Genomic DNA, 25433 nt, shown 5'->3' with positions numbered 1-25433 from the left:
CTATAAGGTTCATGGTGGAAGATATAGGAGGAATGTCAGAGGTAGATTCTTTACTCAGAGTGGTTGGTGCGTGGAACGCACTCCCAGCTATGGTAGTGGAGTCGGACACTTTGGGAACTTTCAAGCGGTTATTGGATAGGCATATTGAGTGCACGAGAATGATTGGGAGTAGGTTGATTTGATCTGTGTTTCAGACCGGCACAACATCGTGGACCGAAGGGCCTGTACTGTGCTGTACAGTTTTATGTTCTATATCTTCCAATACTCCAAATGGCATCTGACCAGAGCCTTATACAACTTCAGCAGTACATCCCTGCTGTTGTATTCTAGGCCTCTCGACATGAATGCTAACATTGGGGACGGCATGGTGGTGCAGTGGTTAGCACTGGGCCTACGGCGCTGAGGACCCGGGTTTGATTCCGGCTCTGGGTCACTGTCCGTGTGGAGTTTGCACGTTCTTCCCGTGTCTGCGTGGGTCTCACCCCCACAACCCAAAGATGTGCAGGCTAGGTGGATTGGCCACACTAAATTGCCCCTTAATTAGAAAAAATAAATTGGAAAAAATGAATGCTAACATTACATTTGCCTTCCTAACTGCCGTCTGAACCTGCACGTTAACCTAAAGAGAATCGTGAACAAGGACTCCCAAATCCCTTTGTGTTTCTGATTTCCTAAGCATTTCCCCATTTAGAAAATAGTCTGTTAGAATTAGAAAACATATCTCCTTCCAAAGTTCATAACCTCACACTTTTCAACATTGTATTCCATCTGCCACTTCTTTGCTCACTGTCCTAGCCTGTCCAAGTCCTTCTGCAGCCCCCTGCTTCCTCAAGACTACCTGTCCCTCTACAGATCTGTATAGCATCTGCAAACTTAGCAACCGTACCTTCAGTTCCTTCTTCCAGATCATTAATGTATATTTTGAAAAGTTCTGGTCCCAGCACAGACCCCTGAGGCACACCACTAGTCACCAGATGCCATCCTGGATAGTCAGCACGGATTTGTAGGGGTAAGTCTTGCCTCAGAAGTTTGATTGTATTCTTTGAGCAGGTAACTAATTACCTGGATGAAGGTAGAGCAGTTGATGTCGTATACATGGATTTTAATAAGACGTTTGATAATGTGCCCCATCATTGGCTCATGCAGAAAGTAAGGATGCATGGCATCGAGGTAAATTTGGCCGATTAGATCAGTAACAGGCTATCACATAGAAAATAGAGGGTGGTGGTGGATGGTAAATTTTCATCCTGGAGCCCAGTCACCAGCGGTGTACCACAGGGATCAGTGCTGGGTCCTCTGCTATTTGTGATTTTTATTAATGACTTGGATGATGGCGTTGAAGGTTGGGCTAGTAAATTTACTGATGACACCAAGATCAGTGGAGTAGTGGATGAGGTGGAGGGCTGTTGTAGGCTGCAAAGAGACATTGATAGGATGCAGAGCTGGGCTGAAAAGCGGCAGATGGAGTTTAACCTTGATAAGTGCAAGGTGATTCATTTTGGTAGAAAAAATTTGAATGTGGATTACAGGGTTAACGGTAGGGTTCTGAAGAATGTGGAGGAGCAGAGCGATCTCAGAGTTCATGTCCATCGTTCTCTGAAAGTTGCCACCCAGTGGATAGAGCCATGAAGAAAACCTATAGTGTGTTAGCATTTATTAACGGGGGATTGAGTTTAAGAGCCGTGAGGTTATGCTGCAACTGTACAAGACCTTGGTTAGACCACATTTGGGGTAAAGTGTGCAGTTCTGGTCACCTCATTATAGAAAGGATGTGGAAGCATTAGAAAGGGTGCAAAGGAGATTTACCAAGATGCTGTCTGGATTGGAGGGTAGGTCTTATGACGAAAGGTTGAGGGAGCTAGGGCTTTTCTTATTGGAGCGAAGGAGGATGAGAGGTGATTTAATTGAGATGTATAAGAAGATGAGAGGGATAGATAGAGTGGACGTTCAGTGACTTTTTCCTCGGGTGGATGTGGCTGTTACAAGGGGGCATATGGAAGATATAGAAGGGATGTCAGAGGTAGGTTCTTTACTCAGCGAGTGGTTGGGGCGTGGAACGCACTCCCAGCTATGGTAGCGGGGTCGGACACTTTAGGAACTATCAAGCGGTTATTGGATCAGCATATGGAGTGCACTGGAATGATTGGGAGTAGGTTGATTTGATCTTTGTGTCAGACTAGTTTGGCACAACATCGTGAGCTGAAAGGCCTTTACTGTGCTGTACAGTTCTTTGTTCTATGTTCCCTTGTTGCCAATTGGCACCGGAGACGCCAATAATGTTGTTCTTTATAATTGGATACTGATATGACAGTTATTAATGAGGATATTGCTTTCAGAGTCACCGGGTATCAGATGATACCAATCGTTGGATTGCTAAACTAACAGGTTTTGTTGTTAGTTTTCAGTAGTTGGGAAGTTAGTTCAGTGGGAATGGAGGCTAGGGCAGTTGAATGTTCCTCCTGCAGAATGTGGGAGGAAAGGGTCACCTCTAGTGTCCCTGCTGACTACATCTGCGGGAAGTGCACCCAACTCCAGCTCCTCGAGAACCGCGTTAGGGACCTGGAGCTGGAGCTGGATGAACTTCGGATCATTCGGGAGGCGGAGGAGGTTATCGAGAGGAGTTATAGGGAGGTAGTCACACATCAGGTTAAAGAAGAAAGTAGATGGGTTACCGTCAGGGGAGGGAGAGGGAACCGGCAGGCAGTGCAGGGATCCCCTGTGGTCGTTCCCCTCTATAACAAGTATACCGTTTTGGATACTGTTGCGGGGGACGACTTACCAGGGGTAAGCAATAGGGCACAGGTCTCTGGCACAGAGTCTGTCCCTGTTGCTCAGAAGGGAAGGGAGAAGAGGAACAGAGCACTTGTCATTGGGGACTCCATAGTTAGAGGAACAGACAGGAGGTTCTGTGGGAACGAAAGAGACTCACGGTTGGTGTGTTGCCTCCCAGGTGCCAGGGTTCGTGAGGTCTCTGATCGTGTTTTTGAGATCCTTAAGGGGGAGGGGGAGCAGCCCCAAGTCGTGGTCCACATAGGTACCAACGACATAGGTAGGAAGAGAGATGGGGATTTGAGAGAGAAATTCAGGGAGCTAGGGTGGAAGCTGAGAGCTAGAACAAACAGAATTTTTATCTCTGGGTTGTTACCCGTGCTACGTGCTAGCGAAGTGAGAAATAAGGAGAGAGAGGAGTTGAACACGTGGCTACAGGGATGGTGCAGGAGGGAGGGTTTTGGTTTCCTGGATAATTGGGGCTCATTCTGGGGTCGGTGGGACCTCTACAAACAGGATGGTCTTCACCTGAACCAGAGGGGTACCAATATCCTGGGGGGGAGATTTGCTAGTGCTCTTTGGGGGGGTTTAAACTAATTCAGCAGGGGGGTGGGAACCTAAATTGTAGTCCCAGTGTACAGGATGTTGAGAGTAGTGAGGTCAGGGATAGGGTTAAAAGTTCGAAAGAGGGCACCGGCAAGCAAGACGCTGGTTTGAAGTGTGTCTACTTCAATGCCAGGAGCATCCGGAACAAGGTGGGTGAGCTTGCAGCATGGGTTGGTACCTGGGATCTCGATGTTGTGGCGATTTCGGAGACATGGGTAGAGCAGGGACAGGAATGGTTGTTGCAGGTTCCAGGATTTAGATGTTTCTGTAAGAACAGAGAAGATGGTAAAAGAGGCGGGGGTGTGGCATTGTTAATCAAGGAAAGTATTACGGCGGTAGAAAGGACGCTTGAGGACTCGTCTACTGAGGCAGTATGGGCCGAGGTTAGGAACAGGAGAGGAGAGGGTCACCCTGTTGGGAGTTGTCTATAGACCTCCGAATAGTTCCAGAGATGTAGAGGAAAGGATTGCAAAGATGATTCTCGACAGGAGCGAGAGTAACAGGGTAGTTGTTATGGGGGACTTTAGCTTTCCAAATATTGACTGGAAATACTATAGTTCGAGTACTATAGATGGGTCAGTTTTTGTACAGTGTGTGCAGGAGGGTTTTCTGACACAGTATGTAGACAGGCCAACAAGGGGCGAGGCCACATTGGATTTGGTACTGGGTAATGAACCCGGCCAGGTGTTAGATTTAGATGTAGGTGAGCACTTTGGTGATAGTGATCACAACTCGGTTATGTTTACTTTAGCAATGGGCAGGGATAGGTATATACCGCAAGGCAAGAATTATAGCTGGGGGAAAGGCAATTATGATGCTATTCGGCAAGATTTAGGATGTATAGGATGGGGAAGGAAACTGCAGGGGATGGGTACAATCGAAATGTGGACCTTTTTCAAGGAACAGCTACTGCATGTCCTTGATAAGTATGTACCTGTCAGGCAGGGAGGAAGTTGTCGAGCAAGGGTACCGTGGTTTACTAAGGAAGTTGAAGCACTTGTCAAGAGGAAGAAGGCGGCTTATGTTCGGATGAGACATGAAGGCTCAGTTAGGGCACTTGAGAGTTACAAGTTAGCCAGGAAGGACCTAAAGGGAGAATTAAGAAGAGCGAGGAGAGGACACGAAACGTCGTTGGCGGATAGGATCAAGGAAAACCCTAAGGCTTTCTATAGGTATATCAAGAACAAAAGAATGACTAGAGTAAGATTAGGGCCAATCAAGGATAGTAGTGGAAAGTTGTGTGTGGAATCAGAGGAGATAGGGGAAGCGTTAAATGGATATTTTTCGTCAGTGTTTACACTGGAGAAAGACAATGTTGTCGAGGAGAATACTCAGGTTCAATTGACCAGGCTAGATGGAATTGGGGTTCAAAAGGAGGAGGTGTTAGCAATTTTGGAAAATGTCAAAATAGATAAGTCCCCTGGGCCAGATGGGATTTATCCTAGGATTCTCTGGGAAACCAGGGAGGAGATTGCAGAGCCTTTGTCCTTGATCTTTATGTCGTCTTTGTCGACAGGAATAGTGCCGGAAGACTGGAGGATAGCAAATGTTGTCCCCTTGTTCAAGAAGGGGAGTAGAGACAACCCTGGTAATTATAGACCTGTGAGCCTTACTTCGGTGTGGGTAAAATGTTGGAAAAGGTTATAAGAGATAGGGTTTATAATCATCTTGAAAAAAACAAGTTGATTAGCGATAGTCAACATGGTTTTGTGAAGGGTAGGTCATGCCTCACAAACCTTATTGAGTTTTTTGAGAAGGTGACCAAACAGGTGGATGAGGGTAAAGCGGTTGATGTGGTGTATATGGATTTCAGTAAGGCGTTTGATAAGGTTCCCCACGGTAGGCTATTGCAGAAAATATGGAAGTATGGGATTGAAGGTGATTTAGCGGTTTGGATCAGTAATTGGCTAGCTGAAAGAAGACAGAGGGTGGTGGTTGATGGCAAATGTTCATCCTGGAGTTCAGTTACTAGTGGTGTACCGCAAGGATCTGTTTTGGGGCCACTGCTGTTTGTCATTTTTATAAATGACCTGGAAGAAGGTGTAGAAGGATGGGTTAGTAAATTTGCAGATGACACGAAGGTCGGTGGAGTTGTGGATAGTGCTGAAGGATGTTATAGGATACAGAGGGACATAGATAAGCTGCAGAGCTGGGCTGAGAGGTGGCAGATGGAGTTTAATGTGGAAAAGTGTGAGGTGGTTCACTTTGGAAGGAGTAACAAGAATGCAGGGTACTGGGCTAACGGCAAGATTCTTGGTAGTGTAGATGAACAGAGAGATCTCGGCATCCAGGTACATAAATCCCTGAAAGTTGCCACCCAGGTTAATAGGGCTGTTAAGAAGGCATATGGTGTGCTAGCCTTTATCAGTAGGGGGATTGAGTTTCGGAGCCACAAGGTCATGCTGCAGCTGTATATAACTCTGGTGTGGCTGCACCTGGAGTACTGCGTGCAGTTCTGGTCACCACATTATAGGAAGGATGTGGAAGCTTTGGAAAAGGTTCAGAGGAGATTTACTAGGATGTTGCCTGGTATGGAGGGAAGGTCTTACGAGGAAAGGCTCAGGAACTTCAAGTTTTTTCGTTAGAGAGGAGAAGGCTGAGAGGTGACTTAATAGAGACATATAAGATAGTCAGAGGGTTAGATAGGGTGGACAGTGAGAGTCTTTTTCATCGGATGGTGATGACCAACACGAGGGGACATAGCTTTAAATTGAGGGGTGGTAGATATGGGACAGATGTCAGAGGCAGTTTCTTTACTCAGAGAGTAGTAGGGGTGTGGAACGCCCTGCCTGCAACAGTAGTAGACTCGCCAACTTTAAGGGCATTTAAGTGGTCACTGGATAGACATATGGATGAAAATGGAATAGGGTAGGTCAGATCGGCTTCAGATGGTTTCACAGGTCGGCGCATCATCGAGGGCCGAAGGGCCCGTACTGCGCTGTTATGTTCTATGATACCACCACAAGGTTTAACCGGATATCGATCAAAGACTCAACAACCAGTTGTTAGTTCAAGTTCAATAATAGTTTATTTACACACAAGAATTACTCCGACATGCAGCATACAATACTACGAGCTAATATACACCCAACACTACAACAACCTGGACTTAACTTCAGGCACCCAAATTAATGCAGAGGAACAAGGCCTTTATCCGGATCTGGCGTGGCTGGGTCTGAAGAAGTGACTTTGTTTCTGCTGGGCTCATCTGTCTGGTAGCTGTCATTGATCTTGAACTTACTTCTGGTCATGGTGCTGCAATTGGTATCAGGCGTAGGCTGGGCCAAGAGAGTGCCGGTGCGAAAAGAGAAACACATGGCAGTGTCTCTTTTTATCCTTCAGGGGTTTCGCGCTCTTTTGGGCGGTCCTTGGCTATGGACCCAATAATTCGGCAGGCTTTGATTACTGTCTTCGATTTGAGCCAATAAAGGGGCGGGTGCCTTGATGGCTGGGCATGTCCTGAGCTGTCATTCACCTTGGTTGTTTGGGCTTCCTGGGTGAAGGGAGTGGCACCGTGCGTCTGGATCTGTATCTGATACCTGAGTACAAGTCTTTTGTTCTGGGGAAATGGGCCATTAGAATGCCCATTTTGGCGTGGGATGGCTAGGGAAATTGCAAATGCACTAGTGATAATTTTCCAAAATTCACTAGACTCGGGTGGTCCCGGCGGATTGGAAATTAGCAAACGTGACACTGCTGTTTAAAAAAGGAGGTAGGCAGAAAGCGGGTAATTATAGGCCAGTTAATTTAACTTCGGTAGTAGTGAAGATGCTGGAATCTATCATCAAGGAACAAATAGCGAGGCATCTGGATGGAAATTGTCCCATTCGGCAGACGCAGCATGGGTTCATAAAGGGCAGGTCGTGCCTAACTAATTTAGTGGAATTTTGTGAGACATTACCAGTGCGGTAGATAACGGGGAGCCAATGGATGTGGTATATCTGGATTTCCAGAAAGCCTTTGACAAGGTGCCACACAAAAGGTTGCTGCATAAGATAAAGATGCATGGCATTAAGGGCAAAGTAGTAGCATGGATAGAGGATTGGTTAATTAATAGAAAGCAAAGAGTGGGAAGTAATGGGTGCTTCTCTGGTTGGTGATCAGTAGCTAGTGGTGTCCCTCTGGGATCCGTGTTGGGCCCACAATTGTTCACAATCTACATAGATGATTTGGAGTTGGGGACCAAGGGCAATGTGTCCAAGTTTGCAGATGACACTAAGATGAGTGGTAAAGCGAAAAGTGCAGAGGATACTGGAAGTCTGCAGAGGGATTTGGATAGGTTAAGTGAATGGGCTAGGGTCTGGCAGATGGAATACAATGTTGACAAATGTGAGGTTATCCATTTTGGTAGGAATAACAGCAAACAGGATTATTATTTAAACAATAAAATATTAAAGCATGCTGCTGTGCAGATAGACCTGGGTGTGCTAGTGCATGAGTCACAGAAAGTTGGTTTACAGGTGCAACAGGTGATTAAGAAGGCAAATGAAATTTTGTCCTTCATTGCTAGAGGGATGGAGTTTTAAGACTAAGGAGGTTATGCTGCAATTGTATAAGGTGTTAGTGAGGCCACACCTGGAGTATTGTGTTCAGTTTTGGTCTCCTTACCTGAGAAAGGACGTACTGGAGCTGGAGGGTGTGCAGAGGAGATTCACTAGGTTAATCCCAGAGCTGAAGGGGTTGGATTACGAGGAGAGGTTGAGTAGACTGTGGCTGTACTCGTTTGAATTTAGAAGGATGAGGTGGGATCTTTTCGAAACAGAAAATTATGAAGTGAATAGATAGGATAGATGCGGGCAGGTTGTTTCCACTGGCGGGTGAAAGCAGAACTAGCCTCAAAATAAGGGGAAGTAGATTTGGACTGAGTTTAGGAGGAACTTCTTCACCCAAAGGGTTGTGAATCTATGGAATTCCTTGCCCAGTGAAGCAGTTGAGGCTCTTTCATTACATGTTTTTAAGATAATGATAGATAGCTTTTTGAAGAATAATGGGATTAAGGGTAATGGTGTTCGGGCCGGAAAGTGGAGCTGAGTCCACAAAAGATCAGCCATGACCTCATTGAATGGCGGAGCAGGCTCGAGGGGCCAGATGGCCTACTCCTGCTCCTAGTTCTTATATTCTTAAGTACTTTTTTATTTCATTTGAGAAGGTAGCTAAAGAAATGAAATGGCCACCGGACATGTGGGTATTACTAATTCAAACAAAGCTGGTCGGTAGCGCCAGTGAAGTGTTTGCATCACTACCGGAGGAGGTATCTGGGACATATGAGGAGGTGAAAAATCCATCTCGGGTGCATATGAACTAGTGCCTGAAGCCTACAGACAAAGGTTCAGAAATTTAAGGAAAGAATTTGGTCAAACATACATGGAGTTTGAAAGGATCAAACAGAGTAATTTTGATAGGTGGATAAGGGCTTTCAAAATAGACCAAACGTATGAAGCTCTCAGAGAAATTATACTTTTGGAGGAGTTTAAAAATTCAATTCCTGATGTATTGAAAACTCATGTGGAAGAGCAGAGGGTTAAAACTGCAAGATTAGCAGCAGAAATGGCAGATTATGAATTAGTTCATAAATCAAAGCTTGGTTTCCGACATCAGTTTCAGCCTGTGAGGGATAGAAACTGGGGACATGAGAAATACTCAAGTGGTAAAGGTAAAGGTGATCTGATTGAAGATAATAAGGAGAGTGTACCTCAGATTAAAAAGGAAATCCAGGAGGGTGGCAGATACATGAAAAGTTTCAAATGTTTTCACTGTAATAAACTAGGCCATGTAAAGTCACAGTGTTGGTGGTTGAAGAAAAGCAGTGGGAAGGCTGCTGTGGTAAAACAGGATAAGACATTGGGGTTTGTTAAAGTGTAAAGGAAAGCCCATGTGAAGCGAAGGAGGTGCAAAAGATTGTACAGCCTGATCAAGAGGTGATTGATGAGAAGCTGCCAGATCTCTTTAAAGAATTTACTTGTGCGCGTAAAGTTTACTCATGTATATCAGGAGGAGCAAGTAAAGAAGTCACAATTTTAAGACATACGGAAGCTAGTCAATCTTTAATGGTGGTTGATAAGCCAGTGGAAAATCAGACAACTAAGTGTTGAAGGACGAATATCTTGGGATATTTCCAGATTGTGTAGTAACAAGGTCGAAAAATCACAGGTGAAGACAAGAGGAGAAATCAAAGAGTGAAGTTGAAGTGTAATTATCAGAAACTATTTTTGATCAGATGGTTGAAAAAGAACAAGAACAGGTAGAGGATGAGGCCGATATTTTTAGTTCAGGAAAATTGGCGGAGTTACAACAGAAAGATGTTGAAATAAAACGGATGTATCAGAAAGCATACACGGAAGAGGAATCTGCATGTATACCAGAGTGTTATTACTGTAAAAGTAATGTCTTGATGAGAAAATGGAGACCTTGACATATGCAGGCGGATGAAAAGTGGGCAGAAATTCATCAAATAGTATTGCCGGTAGGGTACAGAAAGGAGGTGTTGCGAGTTGCAAATGTGGTACCAGTAGAATGCCATTTGGGCATAAGGAAAACTCAAGCTAAAATCCAGAAACATTTTTATTGGCCTGGACTACATAAAGATATTGTCAATTATTTTGTCAATTATGTCACACATGTCAAATGAGAGGGAAACCTCAAGCGGTGATAAAACCAGCGCCCTTAATATCCATTCCAGCATTTGAGGAGCCTTTAACAAGGGTCCTAATTTTTTTTTAGAGAAATACAGCACAGAACAGGCCCTTCGGCCCACGATGTTGTGCCAAACTTTTATCCTAGGTTAATCATAGAATTTTGGACACTAAGGGCAATGTATCATGGCCAATCCACCCAACCTGCACATCTTTGGACTGTGGGAGGAAATCGGAGCACCCGGAGGAACCCCACGCACACACGGGGAGGATGTGCAGACAGTGACCCAAGTCGAAATCGAACTTGGGACCCTGGAGCTGTGAAGCAATTGTGCTATCCACAATGCTACCGTGCTGCCCTTAAGAACAAATTAATCTACACTCCATTATTCTACCCTAATCCATGTACCTATCCAATAGCCGCTTGAAGGTTCCTAACGTTTCCAACTCAACTACTTCCACAGGCAGTGCATTCCATGCCCCCACTACTCTCTGGGTAAAGAACCTACCTTTGACATCCCCCCTATATCTTCCACCATTTATCTTAAATTTATGTCCCGTTGTAATGGTGTGTTCCACCCGGGGAAAAAGTCTCTGACTGTCTACTCTATCTCTTCCCCTGATCATCTTATAAACCTCTATCAAGTCGCCCCTCATCCTTCTCCGTTCTAATGAGAAAAGGCCTAGCACCCTCAACCTTTCCTCGTAACACCTACTCTCCATTCCAGGCAACATCCTGGTATATCTCCTTTGCACCTTTTCCAAAGCTTCCACATCCTTCCTAAAATGAGGTGACCAGAACTGCACACAGTACTCCAAATGTGCCTGACCAAGGTTTTGTACAGCTGCATCATCACCTCACGACTCTAAAATTCAATCCCTCTGCTAATGAACGCTAGCACACCATAGGCCTTCTTCACAGCTCTATCCACTTGAGTGGCAACTTTCAAATATCTATGAACATAGACCCCAAGATCTCTCTGCTCCTCCACTTTGCCAAGAACCCTACATTCCGCATTCATATTTGTCCTTCCAAAATGGACAACCTCACACTTGTCAGGGTTAAACTCCATCTGCCACTTCTCAGCCCAGCTCTGCATCCTATCTATGTCTCTTTGAAGCCGGCAACAGCCCTCCTCACTATCCACAACTCCACCAATCTCCGTATCATCTGTAAATTTACTGACCCACCCTTGAACTCCCTCATCCAAGTCGTTAATGAAAATCACAAACAGCAGAGGACCCAGAACTGATCCCTGTGGTATGCCACTGGTAACTGGGCTCCAGGCTGAATATTTGCCATCCACCACCACTCTGTCTTCTATCGGTTAGCCAGTTTGTTATCCAACTGGCCAAATTTCCCACTATCCCATGCCTCCTTACTTTCTGCATAAGCCTACCATGGGGAACCTTATCAAATGCCTTACTAAAATCCATGTACACCACATCCACTGCTTTACCTTCATGCACATGCTTGGTCACCTCCTCAAATAAGTCAATAAGACTTGTAAGGCAAGACCTACCCCTCACAAATCCGTACTGACTATCCCTAATCAAGCAGTGTCTTTCCAGATGCTCAGAAATCCTATCCCTCAGTACCCTTTCCATTACTTTGCCTACCACCGAATTAAGACTAACTGGCCTGTAATTCCCAGGGTTATCTCGATTCCCTTTCTTGAACAGGGGCACGACATGCGCCACTCTCCAATCCTCTGGTACCGCCCCTGTTGACAGCGAGGATGAAAAGATCATTGCCAACGGCTCTGCAATTTCATTTCTTGCCTCCCATAGAATCCTTGGATATATCCCGTCAGGCCCGGGGAACTTGTCTATCCTCAAGTTTTTCAAAACGCGCAACACATCTTCCTTCCTGACAAGTATCTCCTCGAGCTTATCAGTCTGTTTCACACTGTCCTCTCCAACAATATGGCCCCTCTCGTTTGTAAATACTGAAGAAAAATACTTGTTCAGGACCTCTCCTATCTCTTCAGACTCAATACACAACCTCCCGCTACTGTCCTTGATCGGACCTACCCTCGCTCTAGTCATTCTCTTATTTCTCACATGTGTAAAAGGCCTTGGGGTTTTCCTTGATCCTAGCCGCCAAAGATTTTTCATGCTCTCTCTTAGCTCTCCTAATCCCTTTCGTCAGTTCCCTCCTGGCTATCTTGTATCCCTCCAGTGCCCTGTCTGAACCTTGTTTCCTCAGCCTTGCATAAGTCTCCTTCTTCCTCTTAACAAGACATTCAACCTCTCTTGTCAACCATGGTTCCCTCACTCGACCATCTCTTCCCTGCCTGACAGGGACATACATATCAAAAACACGCAGTACCTGTTCCTTGAACAAGTTCTACATTTCACTTGTGTCCTTCCCTGAAAGCCTATGTTCCCAACTTATGCACTTCAGTTCTTGTCTGACAGCATCGTAGTTACCCTTCCCCCAATTGTAAACCTTGCCCTGTTGCACACACCTATCCCTCTCCATTACTAAAGTGAAAGTCACAGAATTGTGGTCACTACCTCCAAAATGCTCCCCCACTAACAAATCTATCACCTGCCCTGGTTCATTACCAAGTACCAAATCCAATAATGGCCTCCCCTCTGGTCGGACAATCTACATACTGTGTTAGAAAAGCTTCCTGGACACACTGCACAAACACTACCCCATCCAAACTATTTGATCTAAAGAGTTTCCACTCAATGTTTGGGAAGTTGAAGTCACCCATGACTACTAGCCTGTGACTTCTGCACCTTTCCAAAATCTGTTTCCCAATCTGTTCCTCCACATCTCTGCTGCTATTGGGGGGCATATAGAAAAGTCCCAACAAGGTGACTGCTCCTTTCCTATTTCTGATTTCAACCCATATTACCTCAGTAGGCAGATCCCCCTCGAACTGCCTTTCTGCAGCTGTTATACTATCTCTAAATAACAATGCCACCCTCCCCTCCCCCCCCCCCCCCCCCACCTCTTTTACCATCCTCCCTAATCTTGTTGAAATATCTATAGCCAGGGACCTCCAACAACCATTTCTGCCCCTCTTCTATCCAAGTTTCCGTGATGGCCACCACATCGTAGTCTCAAGTACCGATCAATGCCTTAAGTTCACCCACCTTTTTCCTGATGCTTCTTGCATTGAAGTATGCACACTTCAACCCATCTCCTTGCCCGCAAGTACTCTCCTTTGTCAGTGTTACCTTCCCCACTGCATCACTACGTGCTTTGGCGTCCTGAATATCGGCTTCCTTAGTTGCTGGAGTACAAATCCGGTTCCCATTCCCCTGCCAAATGAGTTTAAACCCTCCCGAAGACTACTAGAAACCCCCCCCCCCCAGGATATTGGTGCCCCTCCGGTTCAGATACAGCCCGTCCTGCTTGTACAGGTCCCACCTTCCCCAGAATGCGCTATAATTTTCCAAGTACCTGAAACCCTCCCTCCTACACCATTCCTGCAGCCACGTGTTCAACTGCACTCTCTCCCTATTCCTAGCCTCGCTATCACGTGGCACAGGCAACAAACCAGATGACAACTCTGTCTGTCCTGGCCTTTAACTTCCCGCCTAACTCCCTAAACTTGTTTATTACCTCCACACCCCTTGTCCTACCTGCGTCGTTGGTACCAATGTGCACCATGACTTCTGGGTGCACACCTTCCCCCTTCAGCATCCTGAAGACCCAATCCGAGACATCCCTGGCCCTGGCACCCGGGAGGCAACATACCTTTCGGGAGTCTCGCTCGTGACCACAGAATCTCCTACCTATTCCCCTAACCATTGAATCTCCTTTTACTATTGCTTTTCTATGCTCCCCCTTCCCTTCTGAGCCCCAGAGCCAGACTCAGTGGCAGAGACCTGGCCGCTAGGGCCTTCCCCCGGTAGGTCATCCCCCCCAACAGCATCCAAAACGGTATACTTGTTTTGAAGGGGAACGGCCACGAGGGATCCTTGCACTGTCTGCCTGTTAGTTTTAGTTCCCCTGACTGTAACCAAGCTACTCTTGTCCAGTACTTTGGGTGTGGCTACCTCCCTGTAACTCTTCTCGATAACCCCCTCTGCCTCCCGGATGATCCGAAGTTCATCCAGCTCCAGCTCCAGTTCCCTAACACAGTCTCTGAGGAGCTGGAGTTGGGTGCACTTCCCGCAGGTATAGTCAGCGGGGACACCAGTGGTATCCCTCACCACCCACATCCTACAGGAGGAGCATGCAACTGCCCTTGCCTCCACCCCCTCTTACTTTACAGAATTAGCTGCCCCGTAGACCAACTGGACCTCCGCACTCCGACTCTGCTTCCAGTCAGCTGTACTCTAAACTCCTGGCTCCCTTCACGCTCTTTGATAAATATAGGAAATGAAATGTGAGGAGCACCTTACTCCCTCCTCACCTAACTCCCTCAGTCACCAAACTCTCACTGTAGCACTCAAATGCAACAAGCTCAGCACTCCAGTGCAAACTAATTGATTGCGTAGGACCGCTTCCTAAAACAAAAAGTGTGAATCAATATCTTTTGACGATAATGGATGTGTCTACTAGTTTTCCAGAGGCCTTTCCAGTATGTAATATTACAGCTAAAAAGATTGTGGAGGAGTTACTTAAATTCTTTACTAGATATGGACTACCCACAGAAATACAATCGGAACAAGGATCAAATTTTACCTCAAGGTTATTCAAAGAAGTTATAGATAGCTTAAGAATAAAACAATTTAAATCAACTGCGTACCATCCAGAATCGCAGGGTTAGAAAGGTGGAATCAGACATTGAAGACAATGTTGAGGGCTTATTGTCAAGATTATCCAGAGGATTGGGATAAAGGAATTCCATTCGTATTGTTTGCAATTAGGGATGCACCTCATGAGTCAACCAAATTCAGTCCTTTTGAACTAATCTTTGGTCATGAGGTAAGAGGACCACTTAAATTGATTAAGAAAAAAATGGTGAGTGAGAAATCGGAAATTACATTATTGGATTACGTGTCAAATTTTAGGGAACGATTAAATAGAGCAGGTGAATTGGCTAGACAACATTTAAAAGTTGCACAAAATGTGATGAAACGGGTAGCGGACAAGAAATCAAAAGTTTGTAGTTTTGCCATTGGAGATAAAGTTTTAATATTGTTAACAGTAGTAGGTAAACCTTTAAAAGCTAGGTTTTGTGTACCTTATCAGATTGAAAGGAAATTAAATGAGGTGAATTATGTGGTTAAAAACGCCGGATAGAAGGAAAACTCACCGAGTGTGTCATGTGAATATGCTTAAAAGGTACTTTGCAAGGGAAGGAGAGAAAAAAGGAGGTTTTAATGATTCTAACTCAAAGTGATGAACCAAATCCAGATGACTGAATTTGACTTACTTCAAATTAAATTGGAAAACGAGGATGTTCATAAAAATTGAGTTACCTTCCAGAGGAAAAACGGACTGACCTGAAAGAGTTATTGATATCACGTGGGCAAGCTTGTGGAGGTAAATTGAGAAGTACTAAAGTGGCTATACATGATGTAGATGTGGGAAATGCTGTTCCAATCAAACAACATCCATGTAGACTTAACCCTTTAAAATTGGCACAGGTTAACAAAGAGATTGAGAGTATGCTTAAAAATGGCATAATTGAAGTGGGTTGCAGCCAATGGAGCTCAGCCATAGTGATGGTACCAAAACCAGATGGTACCCAACGGTTGTGTGTGGAGTATAGAAAGGTTAATGCAGTTACAAGAACAGACTCTTATCCTATACCACATTTGGAGGATTGCATTGAGAAAATGGGACAATCAGCTTTTATTTCCAAACTGGATTTAGATAAAGGCAGGTACCTTTATCCGAAAGGGCGAAGGAGATTTCAGCTTTTGTGACTCCAGATGGTATATACCAATTTAAAGTTATGCCATTTGGCATGAAAAACGCCCCAGCCACATTTCAACGGTCGAGTTTCAGGATTGCCCAATTGTGCGGTACACATCGACGATCTGGTAATTTTCAGCCAGACATGGGAAGAACATTTAAAAAATCTGATGGAGTTATTCGATCGACTTCAGGAGGCGGTTTGGTGATAAACCTAGCCAAAAGTGAATTTGGAAAAGCCCAAGTCACTTTCCTTGGCCATACAATCGGACAGGGTCGAAAGGTCACACGGCATGTGAAACCAACAGTTATTGAGGAGTTTTCAATACCCTCAAGATGAAGGGAAATAATGCGAGTTCTTGGCATGAGTGGATTTGATCGAACATTTGTGCAAAGGTTTTGTGCAAAGGTTCCTCTTTGACCAGCAGTGCCACGCCACCACCTTTTCTTTTATGCCTGTTCTTCCTAAATGCTGCAAATCCTGGGACATTCAGTTCCCATCCCTGGTCACCCTGCAGCCATGTCTCCATAATCCCAGTTATATCATACCCATTGATATCTATCTGCACGATTAATTCATCCACTTTATTGCAAATGCTCTGTGCATTAAGACACGGAGCATTTCCCAGAGCCGGGATTGAATCTGGGACCTCAGGGCCGTGAGACAACAGTGCTAATCACAGTGCCACCGTGCTGTCCATCCTCCAGATCATTTATATATAGACTGAGAATGTGGGGGGAACGATAAATAAGTTTGCCAAGAAGTGGGTCAGATGGGCACAACAGTGGAAGATGTTGTTTAACCCTGATAAGTGCGAGGTGGTGCACTTTGGAGGAAGAAACAGTACTAGGGAGTATGTAATGAATGACAGGACACTAAGCTCATGGGATCTTGAGTTTTTTGAAGAGGTGACAAAGAAAATTGATGAGGCACGTAGCTATCAATGCAGTTGATATGGACTTTAGTAAGGTGTTTGACAAGGTTCCTCGTTGCACACTGGTGCAAAACTAAAATCACTAGGGATTTGGGGTGGGCTGGCTCGATGGATGCAGCACTGGCTTGGTTATAGAAGACAGAGAGTAGCAGTGGTAGGGTGTTTTTCTGAATGGAAATCTGTAGCTCGTGGTGTTCCGCAGGAACCAGTGCTGGGGCCTCTGTTGTTTGTAGTATATATAAATGATCTGGAGGATGGGGCAGCACGATGGCGCAGTGGGTTAGCCCTGCTGCCTCACGGCGCCGAGGTCCCAGGTTCGATCCCGGCTCTGGGTCACTGTCCGTGTGGAGTTTGTACATTCTCCCCATGTTAGCGTGGGTTTCGCCCCCACAACCCAAAGATGTGCAGGGTAGGTGGATTGGCCATGCTAAATTGCCCCTTAATTGGAAATAATGAACTGTGCACTCTAAATTTTTTTTTAATGATCTGGAGGAAAATGTGGATGGTCAGATTACTAAATTTGCGGATGACATGGAGATTGGCGGAGTTGCTGAGAGTGCCGAGGATTGTCAGAAGATACAGCAGGATATAGATAGATTGAAGACTTGGGCTCAGAAATAGCAGATGGAGTTTAATGCAAGGTGATGCATTTTGGAGGATCAAATCTAGGTAAACGGCAGAACCCTTAGGAACATTAATATACAGAGGGATGTGGATGTGCAGGTCCAAGTTCCCTAAAAGTGGCAACACGGGTGGCCAAGGTGATTAAGAAGGTATTATGAAGGCGTGCTTGCCTTCATCAGCCGGGACATTGAGTACAAGGGTTGGGAAATCACGTTGCAGCTCTCGAAAACCTTGTTTAGGCTACATTTGGAGTATCGCGTGCAGTTCTGGTCACCACATTATCAGAAGGACGTGGAAGCTTTGGAGAGAGTGCAAAGAAGGTTCACCAGGATGTTGCCTGGTCTCGAGAGTGTTGGCTGTGAGGAGAGGTTGAATAAACTAGGATTGTTTTCCCTGGAAAGATGGAGGCTGAGGGGAGACTTGATAGAGGTCTTCAGAATTATGAGAGGCAAAGACAGCGTGGATAGTCAGAGGCTTTCTCCAAGGATGGAAATGTCATTAACAAGGGTGCACAGGTTCAAGGTGAGAAGGGGAAAGTTTAAGGGAGATGTGCACGGGTACGTTTTACACGCAGTGCCTGGAACGCCCTGCCAGAGGTGGTGAAAGCAAAACACATAAGCAACATTTAAGAGGCTCCTGGATGGATATATGTTGAGGGAGGAAATAGAGGGATACGGATCGAGTAAGGGCACAATGTTTTTATTTCAGTTACGGCATCATGATCGGCACAGGCTTGGAGGGCTGAAGGCCCTGTTCCTGTGCAGTACTTTTATTTGTTCTCTTTGTTCTTTGTACTTGTTCACAGACCCTGAAGGTGGCAAAGCAGGTGAGCAAGGTAGTTGAGAAGGCATATGGGAAATTTACCTTTTCAGTCGGGGCATAGATTATAAGAGCAAGGAGGGTACATTGGAACGATACAGATCGTTGGTTAGTCCACAGCTGGACTACTGTGTGTAATTCTGGTCACCTCTCCAGAGGAACATAAGTATTAGGAGTAGAAGTCGGCAATTCAGCCCTTTGAGCCGACTCCGCCATTCAATCAGATCATGGCTGATCTCTTCCTGGTCGCAGTTCCATTTTCCCATCTGTTGCCCATATCTCTTTTTAAAATAAATTTAAAATGCCCAATTATATTTTTCCCAATTAAGGGGCAATTTAGCGTAGGCAGCCCACCTACGCTGCACATCTTTGGGCTGTGGGGTTGAGACCCATGTAAACACCACACGGACAGTGACCGGCGGCCAGAATCGAACCTGGAATGTCAGCGCCGTGAGGCAGCAGTGCTCGCCACTGCACCACCGTGCCGCCCTCTCATATCCCTTTTATGTAGCCATGATGTGGAGATGCCGGCATTGGACTGGGGTGAGCACCGTAAGAAAACTTATAACACCAGGTTAAAAGTCCCAACAAGTTTGTTTTGAATCACTAACTTTCGGAGCACTGCTCCTTCCTCAGGTGGGAGGAGGTGATTGCACTTCAAGGGGCACAGAGGTAATTGACCAGGATATTGCCTGGGATGGGTCATCTGAGCTATAAGGAGAGTGGATCGGCTTGGATTGTTTTCTTTCGCGTAGAGAAGGTTGAGGGGGAATATGATTGAGGTGTAGAAGATAATGAGAGGTTGAACAAGGTAAACAGGTTGCAGCTGTTCCCCTTGTTTGAGTTGTCAATCTCAAGAGGGCATAATCTTAGGGTCGGGGTCAGGTTTTCCGAGGGGAATTGAGAAAAATAGTTTTCACTCAGAAGGTGCTGAGAATCTGGAATGCAGTGCCTGGGAAGGTAGTGGCGGCTGCAAACTCACAACCTTTAAAAAGCCACTTGGATGTGCACTTGAAACATCAACACATTCAAGGATATGGGACAAATGCTGGTAAATAGGATTAGCGCGAGATTGTAGGTAGTTATTGCTGGTGCAGACTCGATGGGCCGAAGAGCCTTTTCTGCACTGTATGACTGACTCTGTGTCTGTCTCTCACTCTCCCTCCCTCTCTCTGTCTGTCTCTCTCTGTCTGTTTCATAGAATCTTGACAGTGCAGAAGGAGGCCATTCGGCCCATCGAGTATGCGCTGACACTCTGAAAGAGCATCCTACTTATGCCCATTCCCCTGCCATATCCTCATAACCCCAACTAACCTGAACATCTTTGGACTGTGGGAGGAAACTGGAGCACTGGCGGAAACCCACGCAGACACGGGGAGAACGTGCAAACGCCACACACACACCTAAGTCTGGAATTGACCCCGGGTCCCTGGCGCTGTGAGGCAGCAGTGCTAACGACTGTGCCGCCATGCTACCCTTCTCTGTGTCTCTATCTCTCTCTCTGTCCCCGTGTCTCTGCCTCTCTCTGTCCCTGTGTCACTCTCTAAGTCTCTCTCTCTCTCTCTCTCACACTCTAACTCTCTCCTGTGTCCCATTCCCTCTGCCTGCCTGCCTCTCTCTCTGTCTGTTTATGGGTCTCTCTCTCTCTGTCTCTCTTTGTTTGTCCCTTTGTCGGCCTGTATATTCTGGTTTATGAGGTGCGAATGATCCGTGAGGCCTGTCTGCTTTTTCCTGGACAGAAGTGTATGTTACAGGGGTGATTCAGAAGTTTGAGGCCTTTGTCACTGTACAGCTTCCAGCTGAAGCAAAGATTGCAGGGAGAAAGGGCAGCCTTTTCAAAGCTCGGAGTGGCTGTATTCCTTGCATGTGAAACAAGAGAAGCGCCAGTTTGCAGTAGTGAGAGGACCTGGAGGGGGAGGGGGAATGGGAGGAGGGGCTTCAGCTTCCTCCTGACAATAATAGCGATTAATCTCTACCGCGGGGTGCCAGGGGCAGAGCTAAAAACGCAGCTAACATGATTGTTCCCTCTCTCTTTCCCGGGAATAGCCACAGAGACGGGTCTTCAGTCCGAGACAAGGAGGAGCAGAAGGACAGACGCAGAGCTACAATGGATGTGGAAAAACCATCAGAACCCAAGCCAGAGACTGTGAGCGGTGAGGAGGAGCCGAGCGACGAGGCCACAGATCCCGAAATGGCCTCAGCCCCTTCCTCCCCTGAATCAGAGACCGAGAGCAGCGAGGAGGATCTGAGCGACGAGGCAACAGATCCTGAAATGTCCTCAACCCCGTCGTCCCCATTATCAGAGGCTGAGAGCAGCGACGACGATGAGCAGACCCCCAGCGGGGAGGCAACAGATCGCATTGAGGCAGATGCACAGCCGAGGTAAGCTGGCCTGCTCTGAGCAGCAGCGTAAAAAATATCAGTGATTGATTGATGGGATGTGATAGCCGACAGGGAGCCTGCAGAGTGAGGAATGTTGCTAATCTTGTTTAACATGGCTTCACAACATAGAGGCCTTCCTGCAGAGATACACACGCACATACGCAGGCACACACATACACGAGGAGGCATGCACATATGGACACAACTTGAGACACACACCATGCATACACACGTGCACACTGAGATGCACATGTGCACAGCCACACAGATGTGCACAGCCACACGGGGTGCGCACACCCACCCCCCCCCCAAACACATGGACACAACCAGAGGACATGCGCACACATACAGAGACACGCGCATACACATACTGAAACAATCTGGGACAAACACAAGGAAGCATGCGCGTGCACACATGGAGGCAGACACATGGCACACACATGTACAGAACTGGAGACGAATCCGTGCACAAGCAGATGCACATGTGCAGGCACATGCACCACAGGTGGGCACATGCGCACGCTCATTGCCGCGCATTCTTGCTGACGCACACGCTCTCAGAAGCATGCACACTGATACGCACACACACATGGGCACAATTGGAGACAAACACAAGGAGACGAGGGGAGATAGACACACAGGCAAACACACACAGACAGACAACTGGAGACACACACTCACATGGATGCACACACAGAAAAACACAGACGCAACCGGAGGCAGCTGTGAGCGGGAAACGCAAGGCGCACCTGGGAGACTCACGCACGTGCTCAGAAACACGCAACCGTGCATGCCGAAACAGCAAGGTGTGCACCCGCGCATGCAGACATACGTGTATGCAGATACCAGACACGTGCACAGACGCGCACATGCGCGGACACACGTGCACCCGCTCACTCTCTCTCAACTCGCTCATAAAATCCTGTCCCTCACTCCAATGCTGGAAGCCCTACACTTCCTGCCTCAGCCTCCCGCCATCATTACCTTCCCCAGGCTTCGATCAGAGGACAGCACAGCTTGGTCACATCCTTCACCTATTTAAACTGGCTCAGCTCTGAGAGAACATCGCGAAAGGGTGGTCAGAGATCCCCATTCACAGGGCCCCCGTCAACGATGACACCCCCCACTCACCTCGCTCACAGTGACCCTCGCTCACAGTGACCCCCGCTCACCTCGTTCACAGTGACCCCCGCTCACCTCGTTCACAGTGACCCCCGCTCACCTCGTTCACAGTGACCCCCGCTCACCTCGTTCACAGTGACCCCCGCTCACCTCGTTCACAGTGACCCCCGCTCACCTCGTTCACAGTGACCCCCGCTCACCTCGTTCACAGTGACCCCCGCTCACCTCGTCACAAGTGACCCCCCACTCGCCTCGTTCACAGTGACCCCCCACTCGCCTCGTTCACAGTGACCCCGCTCACCTCGTTCACAGTGACCCCCGCTCACCTCGTTCACAGTGACCCCCGCTCACCTCGTTCACAGTGACCCCCGCTCACCTCGTTCACAGTGACCCCCGCTCACCTCGTTCACAGTGAGCCCCGCTCACCTCGTTCACAGTGAGCCCCGCTCACCTCGTTCACAGTGACCCCCGCTCACCTCGTTCACAGTGACCCCCGCTCACCTCGTTCACAGTGACCCCCGCTCACCTCGTTCACAGTGACCCCCGCTCACCTCGCTCACAGTGACCCCCACTCACCTCGCTCACAGTGACCTCCGCTCACCTTGCTGACAGGGACCCCCACTCACCTCGCCCACTGTGACCCCCGCTCAGCTCGGCCACAGTGACCCTCACTCGCCTTGCTCACAGTGACCACCGCTGACCTCGCTCACAGTGACCTCCACTCACCTTGCTCGCAGTGACCCCACTCACCTTGCTCAGTGACCCCCGCTCACCTCGCTCACAGTGACCACCGCTGACCTCGCTCAGTGACCCCCACTCAACTCGCTCACAGTGACCCGCACTCACCACGCTCACAGTGACATCCACTCACCTTGCTCACAGTGACCCCCGCTCACCTTGCTCACAGTGACCCCCGCTCACCTTGCTCACAGTGACCCTCGCTCACAGTGACCCCCGCTCACCTCGCTCACAGTGACCCCCGCTCACCTCGCTCACAGTGACCCCGCTCACCTCGCTCACAGTGACCCCCGCTCACCTCGCCAGACCCCCGCTCACCTCGCTCACAGTGACCCCCGCTCACCTCGCTCACAGTGACCCCCGCTCACCTCGCTCACAGTGACCCCCGCTCACCTCGCTCACAGTGACCCCCGCTCACCTCGCTCACAGTGACCCCCGCTCACCTCGCTCACAGTGACCCCCGCTCACCTCGCTCACAGTGACCCCCGCTCACCTCGCTCACAGTGACCCCCGCTCACCTCGCTCACAGTGACCCCCGCTCACCTCGCTCACAGTGACCCCCGCTCACCCTCGCTCACAGTGACCCCCGCTCACCTCGCTCACAGTGACCCCCGCTCACCTCGCTCACAGTGACCCCCGCTCACCTCGCTCACAGTGACCCCCGCTCACCTCGCTCACAGTGACCCCGCTCACCTCGCTCACAGTGACCCCCCGCTCACCTCGCTCACAGTGACCCCCGCTCACCTCGCTCACAGTGACCCCGCTCACCTCGCTCACAGTGACCCCCGCTCACCTCGCTCACAGTGACCCCCGCTCACCTCGCTCACAGTGACCCCCTCACCTCGCTCACAGTGACCCCCGCTCACCTCGCTCACAGTGACCCCCGTTCACCTCGCTCACAGTGACCCTCGCTCACAGTGACCCCCGCTCACAGTGACCCCCGTTCGCCTCGCTCACAGTGACCCCCGCTCGCCTCGCTCACAGTGACCCTCGCTCGCCTTGCTCACAGTGACCCTCGCTCACAGTGACCCCGCTCACCTCGCTCACTGTGACCCCCACTTACTGCACTCAGTGACCCCCGCTCACCCCGCTCACAGGGACCCCCGCTCACCCCGCTCACAGGGACCCCCGCTCACCTCGCTCACAGGGACCCCCGCTCACCTCGTTCACAGTGACCCCCGCTCACCTCGCTCACAGTGACCCCCGCTCACCTCGTCACAGTGACCCCCTCACCTCGTTCACAGTGACCCCCGCTCACCTCGTTCACAGTGACCCCCGCTCACCTCGTTCACAGTGACCCCCGCTCACCTCGTTCACAGTGACCCCCGCTCACCTCGTTCACAGTGACCCCCGCTCACCTCGTTCACAGTGACCCCCGCTCACCCTCGTTCACAGTGACCCCCGCTCACCTCGTTCACAGTGACCCCCGCTCACCTCGTTCACAGTGACCCCCGCTCACCTCGTTCACAGTGACCCCCGCTCACCTCGTTCACAGTGACCCCCGCTCACCTCGTTCACAGTGACCCCCGCTCACCTCGTTCACAGTGACCCCCGCTCACCTCGTTCACAGTGACCCCCGCTCACCTCGCTCACAGTGACCCCCGCTCCCCTCGCTCACAGTGACCCCCGCTCACCTCGCTCACAGTGACCCCCGCTCACCTCGTTCACAGTGACCCCCGCTCACCTCGTTCACAGTGACCCCCGCTCACCTCGTTCACAGTGACCCCGCTCACCTCGTTCACAGTGACCCCCGCTCACCTCGTTCACAGTGACCCCCGCTCACCTCGTTCACAGTGACCCCCGCTCACCTCGTTCACAGTGACCCCCGCTCACCTCGTTCACAGTGACCCCCGCTCACCTCGTTCACAGTGACCCCCGCTCACCTCGTTCACAGTGACCCCCGCTCACCTCGTTCACAGTGACCCCCGCTCACCTCGTTCACAGTGACCCCCGCTCACCTCGTTCACAGTGACCCCCGCTCACCTCGTTCACAGTGACCCCCGCTCACCTCGTTCACAGTGACCCCCGCTCACCTCGTTCACAGTGACCCCCGCTCACCTCGTTCACAGTGACCCCCGCTCACCTCGTTCACAGTGACCCCCGCTCACCTCGTTCACAGTGACCCCCGCTCACCTCGTTCACAGTGACCCCCGCTCACCTCGTTCACAGTGACCCCCGCTCACCTCGTTCACAGTGACCCCCGCTCACCTCGTTCACAGTGAGCCCCGCTCACCTCGTTCACAGTGACCCCCGCTCACCTCGTTCACAGTGACCCCCGCTCACCTCGTTCACAGTGACCCCCGCTCACCTCGTTCACAGTGACCCCCGCTCACCTCGTTCACAGTGACCCCCGCTCACCTCGTTCACAGTGACCCCCCACTCGCCTCGTTCACAGTGACCCCCCACTCGCCTCGTTCACAGTGACCCCCCACTCGCCTCGTTCACAGTGACCCCCGCTCACCTCGTCACAGTGACCCCCGCTCACCTCGTTCACAGTGACCCCCGCTCACCCTCGTTCACAGTGACCCCCGCTCACCTCGTTCACAGTGACCCCCGCTCACCTCGTTCACAGTGACCCCCGCTCACCTCGTTCACAGTGACCCCCGCTCACCTCGTTCACAGTGACCCCCGCTCACCTCGTTCACAGTGACCCCCGCTCACCTCGCTCACAGTGACCCCCGCTCACCGGATTCAGAGTGACCCCCGCTCACCTCGCTCACAGTGACCCCCGCTCACCGGATTCAGAGTGACCCCCGCTCACCTCGCTCACAGTGACCCCCGCTCACCTCGCTCACAGTGACCCCGCTCCCTCGCTCACAGTGCCCCACTCGCTCACAGTGACCCCCGCTCACCTCGCTCACAGTGACCCCCGCTCACCTCGCTCACAGTGACCCCCGCTCACCTCGCTCACAGTGACCCCCGCTCACCTCGCTCACAGTGACCCCCGCTCACCTCGCTCACAGTGACCCCCGCTCA

The 25433-nt window shown here is 49.2% G+C and overlaps 1 protein-coding gene across 3 annotated transcripts in view; it reads left to right on the top strand.

The window, feature by feature from the left end:
• The window catches only part of LOC119952106 (zinc finger protein OZF-like), a 162512-nt gene that overhangs the window by 41102 nt on the left and 95977 nt on the right, over positions 1–25433 (top strand). For all 3 annotated transcript variants that reach the window (XM_038775672.1, XM_038775671.1, XM_038775670.1), the window contains exon 3: positions 20262–20597. In XM_038775672.1, the coding sequence (XP_038631600.1) occupies positions 20262–20597 (336 nt within the window). The remainder of the gene's footprint in view (positions 1–20261; positions 20598–25433) is intronic.

The sequence above is a fragment of the Scyliorhinus canicula genome, chromosome 17, assembly GCF_902713615.1.
Source record: "Scyliorhinus canicula chromosome 17, sScyCan1.1, whole genome shotgun sequence".
NCBI classification, from domain to species: Eukaryota; Metazoa; Chordata; class Chondrichthyes; order Carcharhiniformes; family Scyliorhinidae; genus Scyliorhinus; species Scyliorhinus canicula.
This window is presented reverse-complemented; position numbering and strand designations above follow the sequence as displayed.